The 23,445-nt window shown below is 49.9% G+C and overlaps 1 protein-coding gene across 1 annotated transcript in view; it reads right to left on the reverse strand.

Annotated features, from left to right (window-relative positions):
• The window catches only part of LOC147683962 (guanine nucleotide exchange factor DBS-like), a 1,615,891-nt gene that overhangs the window by 29,221 nt on the left and 1,563,225 nt on the right, over positions 1 to 23,445 (reverse strand). The window contains exon 29 of the mRNA XM_086942584.1: positions 5,314 to 5,385. Within this exon, the coding sequence (XP_086798710.1) occupies positions 5,314 to 5,385 (72 nt within the window). The remainder of the gene's footprint in view (positions 1 to 5,313; positions 5,386 to 23,445) is intronic.

Raw genomic sequence — 23,445 nt, forward strand, 5'->3', positions numbered from 1 at the left:
CCCGGGCGCTGGCTCCACCCCCCTGCTGGGTGTCTGGACTCCCTCATCCCGGACCTCCCGACCTCCAAGTGAGAGGGTCCGGACATCAAAGGGCGCCAGCCCTATAACTGGGGCAGCTCCAGAGCAGGAAGGCAGTTGTATCCTGGAGTCGAGAGACCCCGTGAAGAACTCATCCTTGACGGACAACTGGCGTTGCCGTAGCCCTGCCTTGCGAACTATCATCTTGCCTGCTGGCGCTGCCGCAACCTTCTGCATCCTTCAACCTCGTCGGGACCTGCTGGCGCTGCCGCGGACCGTTGTAACGACCACCTTCACCGGGACCTACTGGCGCCGCCGCGGACCGTCGCTACCTACGACCATCTCGGGACCTGCCGGCGCTGCCGCGGCCCGTCCATCTAGAACGCCGAGCTCGAGGATTGTGAGCTACCCATCATATTATCGCATCTACCAGATTGGTAATAGGACTGTCCCGCTACCCCTTTCCCATCCAAGAGACTAGAATCGAGGGGACCCCTGAGTCCAGACCTCCTTGTACCATTCCACCGTACTTCAAGATTGCTTATAAAGAACGTTAAACCTTATCTTTGTGTGGTGTACATCTGTGGGGGGGAAGTTACTCGTCTGTACGATCGCTGGAGACGGCTCTCCCTGGAGACCTCTCCCCTTGTCCTCGGCCGACCCTCCCGGTCCGTCTAACATCCAGAATCTGCCGTGACTTGCACACCGGCTTGGCAAACCTCAGGCACCCTGCCCTGCCCCCCCCCCCCCCCCCCCCATTGCGTCAGCCCTGCCTCTTTGCACCCTTACTGATTCTGCGATAGTGCGGCGCGATAATGCGGCGTGAGGCGCTGGACCTCACGCATCGCGCGTGAGGCGCCGGACCTCACGCATCGCACGTGAGGCGCCGGACCTCACGCATCTCGCGTGCGCTGCCGAACTTCACGCATCTCGCGTGCGCTGCCGAACTTCACGCATCTCGCGCGAGGCGCCGAACCTCACGCATCTCGCGCGAGGCGCCGAACCTCACGCATCTCGCTCCGAACCTCACGCATCGCGCGCGAGGCGCCGAACCTCACGCATCGCGCGCGAGGCGCCGAACCTCACGCATCGCGCGCGAGGCGCCGAACCTCACGCATCGCGCGCGAGGCGCCGAACCTCACGCATCGCGCGCGAGGCGCCGAACCTCACGCATCTCGCGCGAGGCGCCGAACCTCACGCATCTCGCGCGAGGCGCCGAACCTCACGCATCTCGCGCGAGGCGCCGAACCTCACGCATCTCGCGCGAGGCGCCGAACCTCACGCATCTCGCGCGAGGGGCCGAACCTCACGCATCTCGCGTGAGGTGAGATTAGGGCATGCTGTGGTCGGAGGCGGGAGGGGTCTGCAGGCACTGCCGATGGCGCTGGGGCAGGCTGTGGTGGGAGGCAGGAGGGGTATGCAGGCACTGCCGATGGCGCTGGGTCAGGCTGTGGCGGGAGGAGTCTGTACGCGTTGCCGCTGGGGCAGGCTGTGGTGGAAGGCGGGAGGGGTATGCAGGCACTGCCGATGGCGCTGGGGCAGGCTGTGGTGGGAGGCGGGAGGGGTATGCAGGCACTGCCGATGGCGCTGGGGCAGGCTGTGGTGGGAGGCGGGAGGGGTATGCAGGCACTGCCGATGGCACTGGGGCAGGCTGTGGTGGGAGGGGTATGCAGGCACTGCCGATGGCGCTGGGGCAGGCTGTGGTGGGAGACGGGAGGGGTATGCAGGCACTGCCGATGGTGCTGGGGCAGGCTGTGGTGGGAGGCGGGAGGGGTCTGTAGGCATTGCCGATAGCGCTTGGGCTGGCTGTGGTGGGAGGCGCCTGCAGGCACCGCCGATCTTCTGTAAATATGCCAAAATAGTTTCTTACAGATGAAAATATACAGTCAGTGGCGAACAAGGAGCTAACAGAACAAGAATTGGCGGCCGTGAAACGAAAATTGTCCGCGAAATAATAGTTAAAAAAAAATGGGGAAAAAACGCGAGTGTGACGCAAAATCGGCCTTGAACTGAAAGAAAAACAAGTCAGTGGGGGCGGGGGAGAAGGAGAGTGAGCAGCCTTTGATGAGCGAGTGGGGGAGGAGAAACGAGAGACACGGCCTGGCCGCCGTGAAAGTGAAAGCTCTTGGCATTGCTGTGGGGAGGGGGGGGGGGGGAGAGGAGAAATGCGACACAGCCGAAAAACCTTTGATAACAGCAGGGGGCGTTGAAGCTGCTGGCAGCAGATGGCTGGCTTTCATGTGCACGCGCATTTTATGTCAATGCGCTTGCGCATTGAGCTTGCTTATCACGGGCAAGATCTCGCGGGCCCAGAAGTGGTAGGAAGTGGTGAAGACACCGCAGGGGCCAAGGAAAGAGACATTCTCCTTTTCTTTAAATATGGAGAAGGCAACTCCTGCACACTACCACGCTTGGAGGCTGCTTGGGAATGGCCAGAAACAAGACTTTCAGCATCAGAAAGTAAATTATTTTTATCCTTTAGTCTTTGAAGCCAGATGAGTAAACGGCCTTCCCTGTCCTTTAAAGTCTTTGTGGAGAAAGTTCTACAGAACTTACAGCTCCCCACCTCATGGTCCTGGTAAAGACAGTAAATGCACTCACTGTGTGGGTCCTCAGAAAAAAGTCTCAGCTTTCCACAGGATGAACAAGCTCTGAAAAGAGACTTCTTACTTGTAGACATGTTTGTAGAACCAGGAAACACCTGAAGAAAAGAGAAAACTGAGCAGAGCTCAGGGAGACTCCCTTACACACGACGTGCAGTAGAAAATCCGAGATGCCTAGCTCTGAGGAGAAGGTTCTAGAGGGTTGCTGTCGCCTGATTGGCTGCAGTTTGGACCAAGATAATGATAGGGATGGACTGCAAATCGTTTTTTCCTTTCCCATGCATTCCTATGTAGAAATATGTGTAGGCAGGTTATGCCCTTATCTGATCCATATTTCAGGTTGTATGTTGTTACATATATATATATTTATATATGCATTTTATTGCTACTTTATTTACCGTGGGACTCCCACTCCGACGACGGGGAATATTCAAGCATGTGAATCTATGAAAGACACCCTAATACTGGAGAACACTATGCACGGATCATAACCATAGCTTACAACTCCTGTCTACCCACAACAGCTAAGGTCCTTATGGAACCGATATCCTCTGCACAAGATATACAATTCGCAATCTGCAATGTACAATCATATTTCTCTGCAACATTTAGAGCTATGTTGCATTAACCAATAGTCTCTTGAAGTTACAAAACTGTAAGGTTAAAAAAGATGAACACCTATGTTTGACAGAGCAGCAACATGTTTTGTTGTATGGGAGACATTTGGTCAATGACTTTAGGAAGCTGGGACGAGCTAAATGCTAAAGGGCTGGAGGGCACAAATGTGATATATTTCAAATACAGTGCCATTGATATCTGTATAATGATAATTTTGTAAAGCTTGTGATTGAAACACTGTCTTATGTTTTCAAGTGTGAATAAATCATTCAAAAAACGAATAAATACACAGAATCTTACATACTCAGAAAGGGGGGAGCTCAGGTTTCTTCACTATGAAAAATCACACGCTTAATATTCCCTTGGGCAAAGAAAATCCACTTGAAGCATGACAGCTTCATGGGCAGTGAATCAGAGTACTTTTCTAAAGGAGATACGTAGGACAGCGACTCAGGTTTCTCCCTTAACATTTTCAGACATTACAAGATACTGCCTGATGATCAGCTGCAGGATGTTTTTGGTTCCAAACTTTTTTTACTATGATGTAATATATGAGGCTGTGAGCTTTTATAGATTAAACTTTCTAAGCAATGATTGGTTGTCAAATTATTTACTTAAGTCAACCAATTTATGTCTTTGATACTACCCTTGGGAAAGGAAGGAAATTCTCCTTTTGGAGCAATCTGGACGGAAAAAAATCCATTGTACATTTCTCTTTCATACAGCACTTCAGTGTCAGTTTGCACAAAATGTTTTAAGAAACAATATCATAAGGAGCCCATTTGCAGGACAATCATTTTAACAGTGGTACATTTCACCTTTTCACAGGGTTTAAAAAACCTTCTGACATACTAATTCGAGACACCGGTACATTTTCATCACAGTAATGGGAAAGTATGGAGATACTAAAGGCATATAATAAAAAAAAAATAGGTATGTCTCTTTTCTACAGAGAGTAGATATGGTTTTCAGGATTATATCCTGTCCTAATGAAGACCTTCACTAATCTAATTTTAACAAATATCACATGGGGTTAAAATGTGTCGACGAGATCTCCAAGAGTACTGACAAGAACATTTGGGGAATCATCCTCTGTGAACCCATAGGAAAAAGAACACATTGAAAATTCAAATGAAAGAATTAGCTGCATACCATCGGGGGACTTTCTTTAGACTGGGGCCAAATGAAAGAATGTATTGTTGACTGGAGCCTGGTCATTTTGATCCTCGAGACAACACTTCTGATTTTCACACTATCTCCAAATAGTTTTTTTTTTGTAAAATCACTGTTATCCTGGAGTGCAATACTCACATTATTTCAACAAGTTCTATTTTCTCTTTGTCACTAATATAGTCAGTGAAGAGAACTTTTCACTCTTGCACAACTGAATTATGGTATAGTGATAGTAAAGCATTGGTTCATTTCATAACAGTAACAAAAACAATTGTGTACAAGGCTGATTTCAATCTTGTTCTGTGAATGTATTCTTGTCGTTTAACTTTTCTGCCAATCAAATATGTATGAATAAATATCTGCTGGTGTAGAGAATTGGTCACACACCAGTCACTGAAGAAATAGGAATTTATGGATGATATGGCATCTCTCACTGTAATACAGTAGCCACTTATATCAGCTTGAGTGTTAGTTCTAGTACCTCTACTTTCCATCAGGTCATTAAAAATGTTGGGAACTCACACAACATACAACTGCTTGGGATGATACATTAAACCTTGACATAAACTGAGGTAATACGTTGACCTACAAAAGGTGGCTTAATGTATTAGTATATGAGAAAAGTAGATTTTAGGTTTTTTTAAAGCAAATTTACAGAAAAAGACATATAATGTTCAAATGAACATACATTAACTGACAGCAATAAATGTGCTTGGAATTCATAAAAATATCATAGCAACAAAAACAAAAATATGTTCACGATTAAAACACAAGCCCATATAGAAGGCAAAAACCGTTAATATTCAATTTTCAAGTGACATGAAAAATACATTTAAAGACAGTTAAACTCTACAATGATGTTGTTAAGACCAGATATGGTTGTGTGCATAAATTAGTGTACCTTCAAATCCAAAGGGAGTTGGATCGCTCTTAATTTCATGCCTCTTTGCTTTCACATCAGGGCCAAGGGGACCTGTCAGAAATGTATACATATAAAATTATATAAATACTGATGAATTTAACACTATTGATATCATTCTGTTCATAAAAAAGCTAATTGTCCTAAAGTCATTTAAGTAGGACTCCACCCAATATAAGATTGTATCAAATACTTCTGATTATGCATAACATAAGAAAACGTGTTTGGTAATCTAAGATTTCTAGTGGCTATCACAGGTCCAAGAGGACCAGATCTATGGTAGACTTTTAGGACAGGTTAAGAAATTTCTACAACCCACAATTATAATGAAGTGGTAAAAACTGATAAATGCTGCAGAGTAAGGGCAAATGGCCAAAAAGGATAGGTTATTTGTTGACATTTGAAGGAAGATCTGGGAGAAGGGTATTCCACAATTTGGCTACTAACAAGCTCAAGCATCCTTCCCCTATCATGCCCAGCTTTTAGGTAGACTGTAAACCATCATGGCTAATCTGCATTAAAAAACAATGCAAAACATTTGTTTTAATTCTGACTTTCACAGAACACCAGTGCAAACTATGTCAGGTATGTGTCAAATGAGAGCTCCCTTATTCTATAATTGCAGCGTGGTTTCACTTTTATGATATCCAGGTACAGAGAATTCCCCGAATCAGTGCTGGAGTTCACAATTGCTCTTACTAGAACTAAGTTTACTCGGCATCAGATCAATATTTTTTTTTACAGACTAGAGAGTTGAAAAGTAGCGTATTTCATTTAGCATTTACTTGTTGGTGCATTGTTAAAAATATATATCAATGTCAATACCAACATTCTTTATTTTTAATTTAAAGTCTGTGTAGATTATTTAGAGTTAGGAAGATGCTGGACATTGCTAAAAAAAATGTCAGATTTTCCACCTGTTGTAATAAGTGGGCACTCAAGGCGTTCTAGTTACGGTGGACGAGACCTCTGCCACTTTTTTGCAGATAACCGACTCCACCGAACTCTAAATAGGGCTGTTCTTCTTTGTCAATTCTGTATAAAGACCTGAATTCTAGAAGGCTCCCAGTTAAATACCCCTTTTTTGCAAATAAAATAACCTTCAATTAGTCTCCCTTTAGCAGAGCAATGTTTGGCTCATTTGTGCCTTTATGCCATTCAGGGAACACAAAAGACCAGGATGTTATTTCCTCTATTTCTATTACTTGCTCTGTGTTATCTGCATATGACTAAAAGGACAGACATTGACTATGAATATAGTCTATCAGGGTAGATATGAAAAGGCTTAATGACAGAGACGGCTGTTGGGGGACCCCTCTCATGGGGACAGATAGTTACAACTGCATTTTAACCCAAAATGTTCTCTGTAACAGAATGACTTTGGGTGGTAATCGTGAGTTTATAGATATGTTGCTCTAAACGAATCTACCCTTCAACATTATATATCTTGTCTTCAGCAGCTGCTGATGACTTTAGGGAGTTCCAGGCCTGAACTAGCCATACTGGGCATCAGGCGTTTCCCTGGGAGGCTGGAAGAGTTGGGACCAGTTTTGTTACTGGAGGCCGGTTGCTGCAATATTGTCCTCCAGTAACAAAATCAGCGACCAAGCAAGCCTTTCCAGCCTCACAGGCCAGGCCGTGCTTTCCCAGAGGCTTCTCTAAGAAAATTGCCAGGGCGGCTTTGGGTTCCCAGTCCTGCCCTGTGCGGTTCACTTTGAGCTCTGAGTAGTTTGAGACCTCACATATAGAGAGGTGTGCCGCTGTTTGAAGCCACACACACACAAGGCCTTGCATAAGGTACACAAACCCATGAATGCTGTTAGGCCAACATTTCAACAACAGTTAGTGAAAGTGCACCTTTATGCCTCCTTTGACCCTGATGATCTCATAGAATAGACCCTTTTCCCACACGTATCACCACAAAGCATGCAATTTGCTGCCTCGGGGCTCAGAAAGGAACAGGAGTGGAAACTTAAGAAAATAAACAGAGTTCTAGGAATCCTGTATCCTTTCTGTTTACGTAGGGCCCGATTCACAGAATTAACTTAAGACAAAATCCTAAACTGCAATTGGTATAGTAGGCGGGGGAGTGCCACCATCTTGAAGATCGCCGACCTGCTATAGATCGTTAGTGGCAAACGGGACCAGATCTTGATATCCGCCTGTACATGCTCCCAGACCGGAACCACATTCCGCTCCCAGGACACCGCCGGCATGTCGAAGAGGAAAACACCCAGATATTTGAGGCCACCCACCGCCACCTGCAACGCTGACACCCATGGACCCACCCCATCCAGAGCCCCCAGTACCCATAGGGTAGACTTGAGGGGGTTCATGTACAGCCCGGATGCTTCCCCAAATATTCGCATAATCCCCAGGATCCGCGGCCCCGTCCTATCCAACGCCGTTAAGAAAAAAAGAACATCATCCACATATAATGCGATCCTATCGGAGAGGCCGGCAGCCCACTCAAACCCCTCCAACTATGCATCAATATGCACACAGGCCACAAGCGGTTCCATAGCCAAGGCAAATAAATAAGTCGACAAGGGGCACCCCTGCCTGGTGCCAGGGAGAATCGGGAAACTAGATGATACCGCACCCGCCACCCGAACCGACGCTGTCAATTCGTTATACAGTAGTTGCACATACGACAGGAACTGGGGACCAAGATTTTGCCTATGAAGGAGGGCGAAAAGGTAGACCCAACTCAGGGAGTCAAACGCCCTGTCCATATCCACCAACAGGAACGCTGCTGGCACCCCCGTCCATCGGACCGCAGCCAATGCTACGTGGGCCCGTCGTATGTTGTGCCGCATTGCTCTCTGGGGCATGAACTCGGCCTGGTCCGTGAGAACCAACGCCGAGATATGTGGTAGGAGGCGGTTGGCCAGAGCCTTAGCTAAAACCTTGGCCTCGACATTAAGGGGAGAAAGGGACGTTAGGAGGCATGCTGCGCCAGGGGCCGGCCCGGCTTCTGAAACACCACCACCTCAGCATGCCGCCTGTCAGGGGGAAGCCAACCGACCTCTCTGGCCTCCTCCACTGCCGCCCGATAGTAAGACGCCAGCTGGAGATTGTACCGACGATGGAATTCAGTGGGGAACCCATTGGGTCCCGGGGACTTCCCGGTATTGAGCTCTCCTAGGGCTGTACCCAGTTCTTCCACCGATAGAGGGAGCTCAAGCTGTTGGCAGATATCATCGGACACAGTTTTAGTCAGGAGATCTGCAATAAACTTGTCCACCGTGGCCTCAGGTAAACACTCTTGCGGAGCATAAATATCTGCGTAATACGTGGCGAAGTTCTCCGCCATGGCCCTGGGGTCTGTTATCGGCGCCCTACTCTCATCGAGCACCCCAGGAAGGGCCTGCGGATGAAGAGCACCCTGGCAGCGCTGGTGTAGCATCTTGCTCGACTTGTCGCCCCATTGGCAGCTTCTGCTGCGGGACTCCAGCCAAATTTGATGGGCCTCGTCCAGTAGGAGAGAGGCGTACGACTGTTGTGCCTGCAGCAGCAGACGCACCGCCAGCCCATCGCTCGCACTCCGACTTCAACGTTCCAGACCCTCCACCTCTGCCTCCGCCCTGACCAATTCGTCCCGACGTTTTCTACGAGCCACCGTACACCATGCTATATCTATCCCCCGTAGAGTGGGCTTCATTGCCTCCCAGAGAGTGACAGCGCTTGTGACGGAGCCTTCATTAGCGACAAAATAATCTGCGATCGTGCCCCGCATGTGCTTCTCATAGTCCGCATTCTATAAATGCCATACCGCTAGGGGCCGGCAAAAAGGCTGCCGCACCCTGCCCAGCCGCAACTCCACAAACACCGGAGAGGGGTCCAATAGCTCCCGGGGGAGGATCCCAGCTGTCACCTCACTTGTCGCCGCTGCCCGGGGGACTAAGACATAGTCTACTCGGGAGAATGATTTCTGCACCGCCGAGAGGTAAGTGAATTCCCTCTTGTCGCCATGAACGACTCGCCAGGTGTCCACCCAATCCAGGCCAGTAACCAGGGAGGATAGCTTTGTGGGCTGTGCGCCACCCGGGCCCCCTCCTGCCCTACACCTATAGCGACCCATATCGAGAACATTGTTCCAATCGGCAAACACTACTGAGGCCATGTCTGGCATATCAGCCAAAAGAGAGAGCAGCCATTCAACGAAGGACCACTGCAATGAGGGAGGGGCATACACACATTCCAGCACGATGGAGTCTTCCCCAATCTTGCCCCGAAGAAATACATATCGCCCCTGTGGATCCAGCCACTGCTGCACATGCACATACGGGACCCTGCGGTCGATGAGGATCGCCACCCCTCTAGAACCTTGCACAAACACTGCATGAAAGACCTGTTGGAAGCCATAGTACTGCAAGCAGAGGACCTTGGTACCCATCAAATGGGTCACCTGTAGGTGGAGGACATCAGCTCCGCCTCTCTTGGCCTGACGCAGGACAGCCCCAGGCTTGATTTTATCTAACATCCCACGCACATTCCAGCTTACTACATGAAAGTGCCCCCGGGCACCCCAACACGTACAGCCAAACTAGCCATCAGGCATCAAGCATGGCGTATCATGGCCTGGAGGACCCAGCAGTGCGTGCGCAGGGCTCAAAAAATCCAAAAAATGGTACTAGTCCTGCAGGACTAGTACCTTAAAAAATGTCCTCGACCTAACTGCAACCTACTTGACCTCTGTCTCTGAAAGCGGAGCAAATGTGACAAGATAAGATATAAAGGCATCTTTATTGCTCATTAACTTTGTGAGCAATAAAAATGCCTTTAAATCTTGTTATCTTGTCACATTTGTTCAGTTTTCACAGACAGAGGACAAAAGTTGGTTTGTTTTCCTACTCGCCAGAAAGGGCGAGTAGGACCTAAAACCAGCTCGACCTTGTTAAATTTAGCTCGACTATGCTAGGGGTCGAGTGGAATTTTCGAGCCCTGGTCCGAACATATTGATGTGCTCAGTGTGAAAGTGCAACCCAAACCCCCAACCAAACCCCGTCCCCCCAACAAACCCCCCACCCTATACCTCAAAAACACTGAAGTACCTGTTGGGGTGGGGCCGACCCCATACCCCCAACGGGGGGCACAGGTCGCACCCACCAATGGATCCCCAACTCACAGCCCATACCCTCCAGGCTCACACCCACACCCACTAGGCAGGTGGGGATTCAGCCCTTCTAAGAGCACACACAACATAAAACAGCTAAATCAATGACACAGTCCAATTGGAGAAGCATCACGGCGCCATGCAATACACAAGCATTAAGGATCCACAGTTTGGCGTTGGGAAGCCAGAACTCCCCGGGAGGAGGCTCCACAGGACACAGAGCGCCTCCGGGACCGCAATCACCTGTGCCCCCTCCGGCGCTGTCCACGGGGATTCTTCAGTGGCCCTTCACTCAGGGATGAGTCGGAATGCAGTCCAGGCGGCGTATGTTCCCGCACCCGCACAGTCTCATCAGTCCACTTGAAGACCTCCTCCGGGGTGTCATAGAAATGAGTGCGGGATTGAAAGACGACGCGCAGGCGAGCCGGGAACAGCAAGGCATACGGGAGCTTAAGTTCCCTCAGCTTGGCCTTCACCGCCATGAATGATTGGCGTTGCTGCTGCACAAGCCTGGTGTAGTCTGGGAACACTAGGATGCAATGGTTGTCATAGAGCAAGGGTTCTTTGAGGCGGGCCTGCTTCAGCACAGAGTCACGGTCCAGATAATTCAACAACCTCGCAATCACTGGTCGCGGGCGAGCCCCCACGGGCGGTTTCTGAGTGGGCGCCCTGTGGGCCCGCTCCACGACAAAGCATAGAGACAGCGCATCGGGTGGAGGCCAAATTTCTAGCCATTGTGTGAGGAAGTGCTCCATATTACCATTCTCGCACCCTTCCGGAAATCCAACAAAGCGCAAGTTGTTCCACCATGCCCGTCCCTCAGTATCCTAGACTCGGAGCGCCAGCCCCTTCTGGATGCCCTCCATGCTAGCCACCTTATGCTTGAGGACCAAGACATCATCCTCCACGCCTCAGATGCGAGTCTCGGCCTCCGTAATGCGGGACACTGCATTCTGTAGATCCTGACACAATAGCACAACGTCCGCTCCCACCGCACCAATTTTTGCATCCAGCATGTTCCGGGATTGGGTGATAGCCGCCATCAGGGCGGCGTTGTCGGGCACAACCCCCTGGGAACCCCCGGCTGCACTGCCCGTTGCTCCGGGGCCAGTGAATTTATCAATGGGGTCGTGTTTCGCGGAACCGCTGCCACCCTTGTCGCTCGTCATGATGGGCGGTTCTGGCCCCCAGGCAAGCCCAAGTATGGCTAGGCTTAGCTAACATACCGGGACCACCACAGGTCCGACCCGCCGCAGGCCACTCCGTCTCTCAGCCCAATCCCAGGAAGAGGAGCGGAGGCTCAACAGAAGCAGGGAAGGCACCCCGGAGCCACAGCCCGCAGTCCACCACCGGAGGGCCCCCGGTCAATCCGCGGATTCCCCGCTGACTTGTCCGCACACACCACAGCACACAGAAGCAGCAAAGTCCCACCAGAGCTCCCACACCAAGGGTTGATAATGCGGCGCTGACCAGTCTCCACACACGCCTCCCCAGGGGGGTTCATGACCCGAAAAAGCCACCGATCTCCGGCCCCACCACCACCGTCTGAGCGTCTGAGCGGGGAGACCACGCCAAATTAGGTCCACCAACCTACAGGCACGTACGGGCCCCCACAGCAGCCGTCCAGTGTCTTGTCCCAGGGGCTGTGCCACCCCTACTGGCTCCTCTGCAGGCACCGGACCACCACGAATCGCCAGCAGAGGCCATGCAACCGGCCAGGCCCACCGCCACTCCAGCCCAGGGGCTCCAATGGGCCAGGGCCCCCACTGCGCCCACCCTCCGCTACCAGTCCAGGGCCCCGGAATGCAAGGGGGACCAGCCCGCACGCACCGGGCACCCCCTGCACCCCCCACGTGGCCAGATATAGCCGCCAATCCCCGGGGCAGAACCAGCAGTCCAGAGAAGGAGAGGGGGGGGGGACGATGGCCAGCACACTCGTCTCCCCTCAGCCTATGCCCGATCAAAGCAGACCCTGGCCGAGTCCTGGGGCCGGTCACCACCATCAGCATAGGGCCCCAAGATTGAGAAAAGGGGTGCCCGGCTGCACCCACAGGATTTCCGCGGCCCCCCCACGTGGCCTGATGCAGCCGCCGAACCTCCGGCGCAAAGAGCAGCCCGAGGGGGGGCGAAAAAGAGCTCACACGGATCCTTGACTGGCACAGCCGCTCTCCGCCCGACAGCTGACCAGAGCGGGGGCTCAGTCACACACCTAGGGCCCCAGAACCAGGCCTCACCTTCTGGACGTAGCACCCGGGGGGCCCCCAGACTCCTGCGCAGGCCGGGGCACTCTCTCCTGCCGGACTCCCGAGCCCGATCCGCCTCACGATCACCAAGCCGCCAGCCACCTCCGCAGGCACTCAAGGGTGGCCGCACTGCAAGCACAACAAGCAAATTAAAATCCTTTGACACAGCCACACATTCTTTTGTAGAAGTGCGCAATACTGATGCAGCCACCCAAAAAAAATACGCAGACAGCATTTTTAGGTTTCGCTCTTGAGACCTATTGTCGTTGAGATGCCTCTCAAGGGAGACAGACCGGGGCATGCGCAGATTGTGGTCTGTGGACGCGCACGTCCAGCCACGCGCACAGCCCCTGTCCCGCAGGTAAACCAGCATTCAGTTTCGCTTTCGCTCTATCGTTGGAGCGACCCGCAATGGCGGGTCCGCTCAAGAAATGAACATTGATACTGTGCCTTCATCGGCACAAATAGAGAATGCTCATGTATCAGTTTTGTTCCTATTGTGAAGCGCTCTGACACCTTCGGCTAAAGTCCGCACTATACAAAAACGCATTAAATAAATAAATCCCCCACTCACCCGGTCTGCGGGAGGAGGATCCTCCTGAGCGGCAGCGTATGGCGTCAGGGAAGGCGCTGCGGGGCGGAGTTGGACTGTGTGCCCACTGGCCGCATGGCGGCTAAACATGCGCTCCGGCTGCCTGCAGCGCAAGGGCCGGTCTATCGTGGCTTGCAGGCCCATGCATGCGCCTTCCAAAAGTGCATCGTAATCGCCCACTGCGGGGAGGAGATGAGTAATAGACCCCGTGCTAGTGTGCAGGACCCTTGAGCCAATTAACAACCTGCAGAGTTGCATCTAGCCAATCCCATGCCAGGCTTTAAAGGCTCAAAGCAAATTAACATCGGAGAAGATCTCTATCGGTATGATGTAAACAATGGGGGTGAAGCACGGGCTACGGAGGGACAACGACATCATGAGAGATGTGAAGAGTGAGTGAGGGTCGGTGTGCTCGTGCTTTGACAAAAAAGATCTGAACAAGCCCCCGAGTCATTTACATAACTTGATCTTGAGGTATGCTAAGGTAGGTTAGAGAGAATTCCTTTTGCAGACTTTATAACTGTTTCCAGAGGAAGGAGCAGGGACTTGGGAAAGGTCAGCGTGTAGGCTGCTGAAGTAGTCCAATTTGCTTTGAACTGGCTGACCAACTCGTAGTTTGACCATATGTAATAGGTTGTGCAGATGAGGAGTTCTCTAGAAGCGGTGGTAGAATGGTGAATAAGGTTTCAAAGGTCAGGCCTCTTGAAATGTATACCCTGGTTTCTAGCTGAGTGTGCAAGGGTGAAAGTGTTGGGGGAGAACCAAAACAGAATTGGCACATTTGTGTGTTCCTTTTTGTCATTGAGTTGATAGTTTTGGTTTTGAAATAGTTTACCAGCAGGGAACAGGTATCCATTCACTGACAGACGTTTGTGAGGCAGTCCATGAATCTCAAGTGGGGAAAAGGGGAAAAGGTGTTATCTTTGGACCCTACCTTTATTTTTACTAAAATCATCTCATATACAGTAATAAATAAAATCCTAGTCCGGGTGTAGATGCCTTAGGAATGATGATATGCATAGAAAGTGAGGGTGGATGAGGTAGGACGCTTTTCTTATACCTCTCTCTCTCCCATGCCCACTTTATGTTTTAGCGATCTGTTGGTCTGCATGAGGTTGTGTTCAGGGTAAGATCAAGTGTCATGTGTATTTCACAGTGACATCCTTAGATAAGTTCTCAATGATCGGCGTAGTCTTATGATTGGAAGTGTAGCGTGATTTCCAAACGTTATTGACACGCATGTTTGTAGATTTGAAACCAGAAGTTGGCAACACAGTCAGGTGTAAGTAGAGAATCTTGCTTAACTTCCTAAACTGATTTGCATGGGAATGTGAGATGATTGTTTAGTGGTGTGGTGTGTCTTTGGTGGGACATGGGGTAGTCATTGGACTTTAGGGTTAATTCTAATTGGATAACGATTGAGTGTGGTCTGGGCTTTGGGATCCATTGTGGTGTTCCTGTCACAGAGCAAAACCAAAGAGGACAGAATTAAATGGGTGTATGGATTAAATACGTTTTTAAGCATAGTAGGAAGTGAATTGAGAAAGCCTGTCAAACAGGGGTTGCTGTTTGGTAGCATGCATTCTTGGTTAGACCTGTATTGTTGTGGTGAGGGAGTGAGGTGGGCGTGTTGGTAGTAATGTTAGGTTCTAGTGTTGGCCTGCGTGTCGGTGGTTGTTGTGTGGGCTACGAACAAGACAGAATGGATACTACTAACAATAAGGCAAGCTATAGAAACTGGTAGACCAATCAAGAATGTGCATGCACCCTAGAATGCATTCCAAGGCAGGGGTTTCTCCAAGAAACGGCAGTCACTGTCTTTGCTGAAACATGGCCCATAAACAAGGCTTCGGAGCCTTTACCTACACCGTACACATATCTTGTACCCACATCAGGAAGCAAAGTCCAAGCATCTCCTAGTTTCTTGAGAAGAGCGAAGTCGACATGTGTGGCTGCTTTTGATTGGCTGCCCCAGAGTTGGCTTGTGCACTTAGCTTTCTCAATAGGATATGAACATGTCACCAGCAGGTTAAAACGTATAGATCTACAGCAGGTCCATTCTAAGGTGCTTTCATCTGTGCCATTCGGAGTGTTTGCTCTTCCACCTGATATATCTAAAGCGCACTTTCTGTTGGTATAGATGGTGAGGTTTATTGTGTTTTTAAGCTATTAGAATTGTAAATAACAATGCCTTCTATTTATGTTTTAACCACTTGGATGCTAGGCGTTTTCCCCCCCTGTGCTGGAAAATGCCATATTATTGGCACCATGACGAGCTCAGCTCGTCATCAGCACACGACACCCGTGGGTGATGACGAGCTGAGCTCGTCATCAGCATCGAAGGGGTTAAAAACCCAAAACATAAATAGAAGGCATTGTCATTTACAATGCCATTAGCTCAAAATCATGTGAATGCGAGACCTATTGCATTGCAAATGCTTGTTTCTTTTAGTTGCCATCGGAATTGGATCGGTAACCTAAAAGAAAAGAAAAGGACCCAAAAATGTTTTTTTCCTGAAGTGGGCAGAAGGGAGGGGCGGGGGCCCCGATGGTATCAGAAGCAACACTAGATACTGTGACGCAACATCCCAGAGGGAGGGGCAAACAACGAAGCACCACAGGGGAGGATGGGGGTAGAACATTGAAACAACAAGGGTGGGACACGAAAGCAACAGCGGGAGGGCTGGTGACGGGACATGAAGGCAGCGTGGGGAACAGCATTAGCAAAAGGAACATAGGCAAGTGCAAAATAGAGCAGCAGGAAGAAGCTATCAGGCAACAACAGAGAGTAACATGGAGTTATGGGTGGATATACTCAATTGAGATGGCTCACAAACACTAATGGAGTGCTCTGCACTAAAGAAACAAGCACTCGGCATTGCTGTGGCAGGGGCGCGCATTCATTTGAAGTCTGATGGGGTTGGGGCCGGGTATTTGTCTACGGTTAACAGTCTGCGACCTAAAAGTGTCTCCAAAGAACCAATTTTGAGGTTGAATTACAGTATTTTATAAACATCTGATAGGATTAAAAAAAACTTTGCACCCACACCACTTGCAAGAATAACACTTAGGGTTTGACGTGTACGAAAGAGCCAGGTTAAACACATATGTTTGTACTGCGATGTGCCGAGCTGCTCCTTTTGCGGTTGAAGGGGAACGAAAAGCCCTCGTGCATCTACAGGTTGCAAACCTTTTGCCGCACACACATCATTAGGATGGCATTCAGCTTATTTCTCCATGCGAGCAGTTGCGAAGGCTAGGGTTATGGCTTGCATGAGACAGCACAACGCCTGCCTTTTATTTCGTTTTAATTGCAGCCTCTGACGTAATTAAAACAAAGTGGCAAACTGTGAATGGCACCGAGCGAGAATGTAGCGCCTCCCTCCACCTAGGGCTGAGCCCACATACCGGAAGTGGAAGCAGTCCCTCATGGACGGGTTCCACTTTGCAAATCCAATCCCCTCTCCTTTGAGGAGGCAGTGTGGCATCATTGGTTTACTAACGCTACGGTGGTCAGAAAGCACTGACATCCCGTGAGTCTCTGCACATCACGTAAGTTGCCCTTGCCTATAACGAATGCATGTGACCTTGTACAATGTAAATGGCCCTCACGTGAAGTTCTTCAATACCGTGAAGTCAAGTTCGAGCTATATAAAAACTACAGAAAGTGTGCAAAGAGGTAAGACCAACTACCCACATAAGGAAAGGCAGATATATACCCAGCCTTACAAAGTCAAACCTAGATCTTGATAAATTGCGGAATCCCCGCTTAAATTGTGTAATATTAGGCAATTTTTTACTTCACCAAAACTCCCTTTTCCTCTTTATTGTGTAGGAAGGACCTATCAAATATACGAGTTCAGATTACCAGTACAAAACCTATTATGTTTTATGTATCAGACTATAATGTGGCTCTATTATAAATTATCAGGACCATGTACTGGATTTACATTAACTTTCAATAAGTACTTTTCACTGCACTGCCATCATGAGCAGTTTTAATGTCAAAGCTTCCACATGTTAAAAAAAAAAGATTTTTTGAATTTTGAAAGAGAGGGTATCATATTAACGTGGTTTGTTATGTGATTTATATAGTAAACATTTTCAAGGCTAGGCTCGTGCACGGGCTCTAAGAGCCGAGTCAGATTATTGGCTGTTAATTTGTGGGCTCGCCTACACTCTAATGGACACATCATTGTGATTGGTAACGAGAGGGCTGTCCCTTTCATGCCCACTTATTCTTATAAATTGCATATATGGTGCAAAGTGCAAAAGACATTTCCGACTTTACTTGTGGTTGACTTGGCCAAGCGACTTGTGGCTTTGACGTCACAGTCTGGTGGTTTTGCGCATGAGTCTTTGCTATTTCAGCAATCTGCGTATGAGCAGACGAACAATTGATTTTTAGGTCTCGCCTGTCGATGCGCATGCGCATCGAGCAAGACGAGAGTATTGGCACTTATCCGCTCTTTATCCACACTGCAAGGAATCGTGGCGATTCCTTGCAGTGCACGAGAAATTTAAGCTCAATGCGCATGCGCATTGAGCTTAAATGCGCGTGCCACATGCCCCCAGCCGCCTGCCTTGCCTACTCTCTCTCACAGCCTCCCCCAACTCCGCCCCCTCACTACTTGATTGCACGGCCGCTAGGCCGTGCCTCCCCTACTCTCCTCCCCCCTCCTCCTCTCCTCCCCTGCCTGCCTGCCGCTAGCCTTGTTAATAAGAGTCTCCATTCAATTACCACAGCAACATTTCCAATGTTGAATAATGAAAAATAACAACTTTTCGAACAATGTGTTCTGAACTCCCCAGGACGTTAGCAATAAAGATACATCCGGCGATGCGCAATAATCCCTCAGCAGCAAAACACTAAAAGCTGGTCCCAGCGCTTTCTATATCACACATCTACCAACAGATGAGGGCACTTAACACTGCCAGACTGATGTCACCACACATTTTAACCCAACAGAGAAATGAACAATAAACAAAGAATTCAGTTATAAACTGATGCGCAAAAAATAGCGCCATCCTCGCAATAAAGATCGATGTAACAAATCTAAACAGCGGTATATCAAAGTAAAATCCAGATTTTTAGAGTCAGAATTGGACATTTTCTAATGCAGTTCTCTGACTTAGCACTCTCAACTTAAAAACAGTTCAATGGGAAACACGGCTCCACTGCTGCTTCCTCCCTCTCCGCCCACAGATTTTTTTTTTCTTGACAAATGTCAACTTTATCGATGGACAGCTAAGCAAGAATCGTCTACCTCCAAGATGGCCGCCACGGATGCCACGGGCAGAGGGTGCGCGCGCTCGTACGCTAGCCCGTCATCTATTTACGTGGCCTTCGGTGAGGGCGCGCTCTGCGCACGCGCCTATTCCAACCGTGGGAGCGGGAAATGGCGGATTTAGGGTGAGTGAGGAAGTTGATGCCCGCGGAGTGCTGGGGCTTGCTGTCTAAGTGATGGGTTACGCACGGATCCGTCCACCTTTTGAAGTCTGTCTGCAATGCTCTTGTTGTGACCAGCGGATACATCGATTTCATGGCAGCTTTGCATTCTGGGACGTGTAGTTTTGTCAATTCAAGTTGAATAACTCTTTCTAGTTACAAATCTACTGGACGCTGTTTTCAGCCTTGGTCTTACCACCAGGAGGATATATAACCCGCTGTCCCCTCACCCTCACTCTCACTCATCCTCACTCACCCTCAACACCACACACTCACTCACCCTCACTCACCCTCAACACCTCACCCTCACTCACTCACCCTCAACACCTCACCCTCAACTCCTCACTCACCCTCACTCTCACTCATCCTCACTCAACCACCCTCAACTTCACTCACCCTCAACGCCTCACCCAACACCTCACCTTCACTCACCATCAACATCTCACCCTCACTCACCCACAAAACATCAGCCTCAACCCCTCACCCTCAATCACTCACCCTCAACCATTCACCCTCACTCACCCTCCCTCACCCTCAACACTTCACCCTAAACACCTCACTCATCCTCAACGCCTCCCCCTCCCCCTCACTCACCCTCACCCTCACTCACCCTCAACACCTCACCATCACTAACAATCAACACCTCACCCTCACTAACTCTCAATCCCTCAATCACCCTTCCCCTCACTCACCCTCAATACCTCACCCTCACTAACACTGAAACCCTCAATCACCCTCACTCTTACTCTCACTCACACTCTACACCTCAGCCTCACCCTCACTCACTCACCCTCAACACCTCACCCTCACCCCCTCAACCCCTCACCCCCTCACCCTCACTCGCCCTCACCCTCAACCCCTCACCCTCAACACCTCACCCCCTCACCCTCAACTCCTCACCCTCAACACCTCACCCTCACTCACTCTCAACACCTCACCCTCACTCACTCACCCTCAACACCTCACCCTCACTCACTCACAATCAATCACCCTCAACCCCTCACCCTCAACAACTCACCCTCAACACCTCACCCTCAACACCTCACCCTCAACACCTCACCCTCAACCCCTCACCCTCAACACCTCACCCTCACTCACTCTCACTCACCCTCACTCACACTCACTCACACTCACTCACACTCACTCACCCTCACTCACCCTCAACCCCTCACTCACCCTCACTCATCCTCACTCACCCTCAACCCCTCACCCTCACCCTCACCCACCCTCAACCCCTCACCCTAACTCACAATCACCCTCACTCACCCTCACCCTCACTCACCCTCACCCTCACTCACTCTCACTCTCACTCACCCTCAACCCCTCACTCACCCTCAACACCTCACTCACCCTCAACTCCTCACTCACCCTCACCCTCACTCACCCTCAACACCTCACCCTCACACAGTGCAATAGGTCTCAGAGGATTTTTAGTTAAAGCTTTTACAATTGTTTATGGCTTTTTTGATTTGTAATTCTTTAGCATTGGCTACAAAAAATAAAAATGCAAAAGATTTACAACAAAAAACCCATAAACAATTCTAAAAGCACTAACTCTAATGCTGCGAGACCTATTGCATTTCCAATGCTTGTTTTACTTGTATCCCTGCCCCAGTGGCTTACCCCTTTACCACCCTAAACACACATTGTTTTAACTCATGACAGGAATGAAGTCTTGGACCTCCGAAAAGCAAACCAGAGCAGCACAACGTAAGCAATAGTAAAAGGTTGTCAAAATGTTATGTTTTTCAAGTCTTTGGTGTCCTGGTGAATAGAAGGGTCATTGGTCAGACACACCTCTGCCTCCTGCGAGTGACCAGAGCAAAGATGGTGCGATGAGCTCCAGTGACAATAAATGTGACGTGGGACCTAATGTGATTAAGGAAAATGGCACAACTCCCTGGTTTGACAGTACGAAAAAAGGCATTTGATGCGTAGAGGATCACATATCCCGCCCCCGGTGCCACTGCACCTCCTACACTGCTGACAGCTGCGCCTCTGCTGGGTTCGCTCTTTGAACCATATTGTGGCAATCCTTATAAGACCAGGCGTTGGGGACGAGAAGGCAGATTAAAAACTGCACCGGCTATGTTTATAATAACTACGTGTCCTTATAAACCAGTCAAAGGGGCGGAATCGGGCAGCATTCCTGCAGCAGGGCGGACCCAGCCCACCGGGAGTATCCACGTCTCCATATACAGTAAAAGGCTGCGGCGCCGAGCACGACGCAGGCCTTCCTCTGAGAAACAGAGTAGGCCCCGGACAAAGGCCGGGCCTTCCAAACAGCTTTTGGCGCCTCTCCTTGAAACAGTACCCTATGCGAAAGCTTCAACGCTGACCGTTGGCTCCCCTTAGCAGGGCGAGCCGACATCCGGGTAGTCGGGGCTATATTGTTTTCTGCTTTTTTTTTTACCCATTTGAACCGGCACATTTCTGAAACTTTAGTACATGTATATGTGTCTGTTCGAGGGGATCGATTCGGATTGAACATTGAGGGAGGCACGTTTTCATGTAAGTACCAAGCTTCATTTAGCAGCTATGCCCAAGTCACGCCTGGATATCGTATGCTTTGTTTCTGTGACGCAGAACTCACAAGCGTTTTAAAGTAACGCCGCAGTACTTGGGGCAGAAACCCATCAAAAGAATGAACAAAGTGTGCAGTATGGAGAAGGCTATGGTCGAGTTAAAGAAACAAGTCATTAGCATAGGGGTTTGGGGCCTAGAATGGTCTGCTAAGTAGAAACTTCCAAACACTCCTTTCGGTAAGGGGCGGGACTAGCAGGGAGCTCTGGGGACGAGCCAGCGTGGAGGGGCGCTTAGCCAATGGCGCGCTAGGAGGGCGGAGCCCTGGAGGCGGCCGAAGGGCAGGGGCTACGGGACTGTATGTGATACCTAATACTGCTCGGGCTCCGAATCCTGCGCCGCCGTCGTCCTGCACAGCCCGTGCACCGCAGCCGCCGCTCCCGCACCCCACCGCAGGCCCCGCCTGAGCCGCAGAAAGTTAGCAGGCTGGAAGTTGTCAGCCTGTCCCTGCTCAGGAGCCCATGGCCGTGCCGCCCCTGGCCGCCCACCCATCGGGAGCCGAGGACCCGGCGCTCCAGGAATGATTGTCCCCATCAGCAGCTACCCGGTGAGGCGCGGCTATTGGAAGCAGGTGAGAGGGAGGCCCCGCTGGGGCCCGTGCAGGAGCGGCATGTGTGTGTGTGCATGCGCGTGTGTGTGTGTGTGTGGGCGCGCCCGCGTGTGTGTTTGTGTGTGCATGCGTGAGTATGGCTGTGTGTGTGCGTGCGCGATTGCGAGAGGCTGGGAATATAGGACAGGAGATGTGCACGGCGCAGGGCTGGGCGTGCGCGCACACGAGGTGAAATCGCCGAGGGAAAGGGTGTACCCTTCCCCTGTCCAACATTCCCGGCAAGTGCACAACATATGGTCTTTTGCTGGACGCAGCGATTCGCGCTGCTAACACCAGTGAGACCTAAAAAAAGTGGGGGTAACATTAAATATGCATATTAATAGATATTCAATATCCATCATTCCAGGTCATATTAACCCAGTTATACTAATAGCTATCCCATAAAAAGGAAAAGCAGCTTAATGATCTATACAAATTCTCATTTTGTGTTGCAGTTTAACGGTTGTTTTTATAGTTGTCAATGAATGTCTAACAGCTGAATATCTGTAACATAAAAAGTTAGCTACGATGAAATAGCTGACAATATTTTACAATTAGCCAATGGCTGGGTCCATTTGACCCCCTATTGAATTCTTTAAAGGCTTCTCAGCGTCCATGACCTAGCCATGACCTAGCCACTTCCTGACTTACAAACGAACGTGAGAGAGAAGGGCAGCATACCAGGTAGTTTTGAAGATTTATTTATTGTAGTAATCTTAAAATCTGGAAATTCAGCAGACCACTGAGGCTTCTACTAGAATAATAAGAACCCTATTACACCCATTGAATTATGCAAAGTCACTGTCAGATCCCCATTCAGAGGGACATGGGGCAAGTGGGAGATACTGGGCACAACTGTGGGGGTTGAGCTTTTATATTCCCAATTTCCCGGGGCCCGACCTACTATGGATCCTGAGCAACTAGACCAAGCATCCCTTCAGCAATTTACTCTCTATGGTAGCACGGGTCAAGCAGTCCAAGGGTTCTCAGGAGGCTGGGGGAGGGAGATGCTGGGGGTGAACATGGTCTCACGCCTCAAAATATGGTTAAGAAACGCGTTACTTACCTGTAACAGCAGTTATCCAGTATTGGTGTCTTTCATAGATTCACATGCCTTAATCATTCCCCGTTGTCGAGACGGGAGCCTCTGGTACATAAAAAAGTAATGTCCTGTAGACATAGAGAAAAATAGGCCTAAGGGCCTCACCTTAGTAGCCTATCCTTGTCCTTATGTAAAAAGGACCAAACTCTTAGAGCCAGCCAATCAGCTATCACCTCCCTCTAGAACATGGGTACTCACAAACTTTCTCTCGGGGGCCAAATTTACACTGTGGTTTGTGTTCGAGGGCCGGACCAGTGGGGGCGGGGTCAGTGGGGGAGGGGGCGGGGCTAGAGCAATTAAAAAAAAAACTGACCATGAGGTTGATCACTGATCCCTGCAGCGGACACATTCGTCCACTGAGCCACCAGACCTGGCATACATATATCTCTCTCGCTCTCTTTCTCTCTCTGTCTCCCTCCCTCCCTCTCCCTCCCTCT

This window comes from Lissotriton vulgaris, chromosome 11, assembly GCF_964263255.1.
Source record: "Lissotriton vulgaris chromosome 11, aLisVul1.2, whole genome shotgun sequence".
Lineage (NCBI taxonomy): Eukaryota > Metazoa > Chordata > Amphibia > Caudata > Salamandridae > Lissotriton > Lissotriton vulgaris.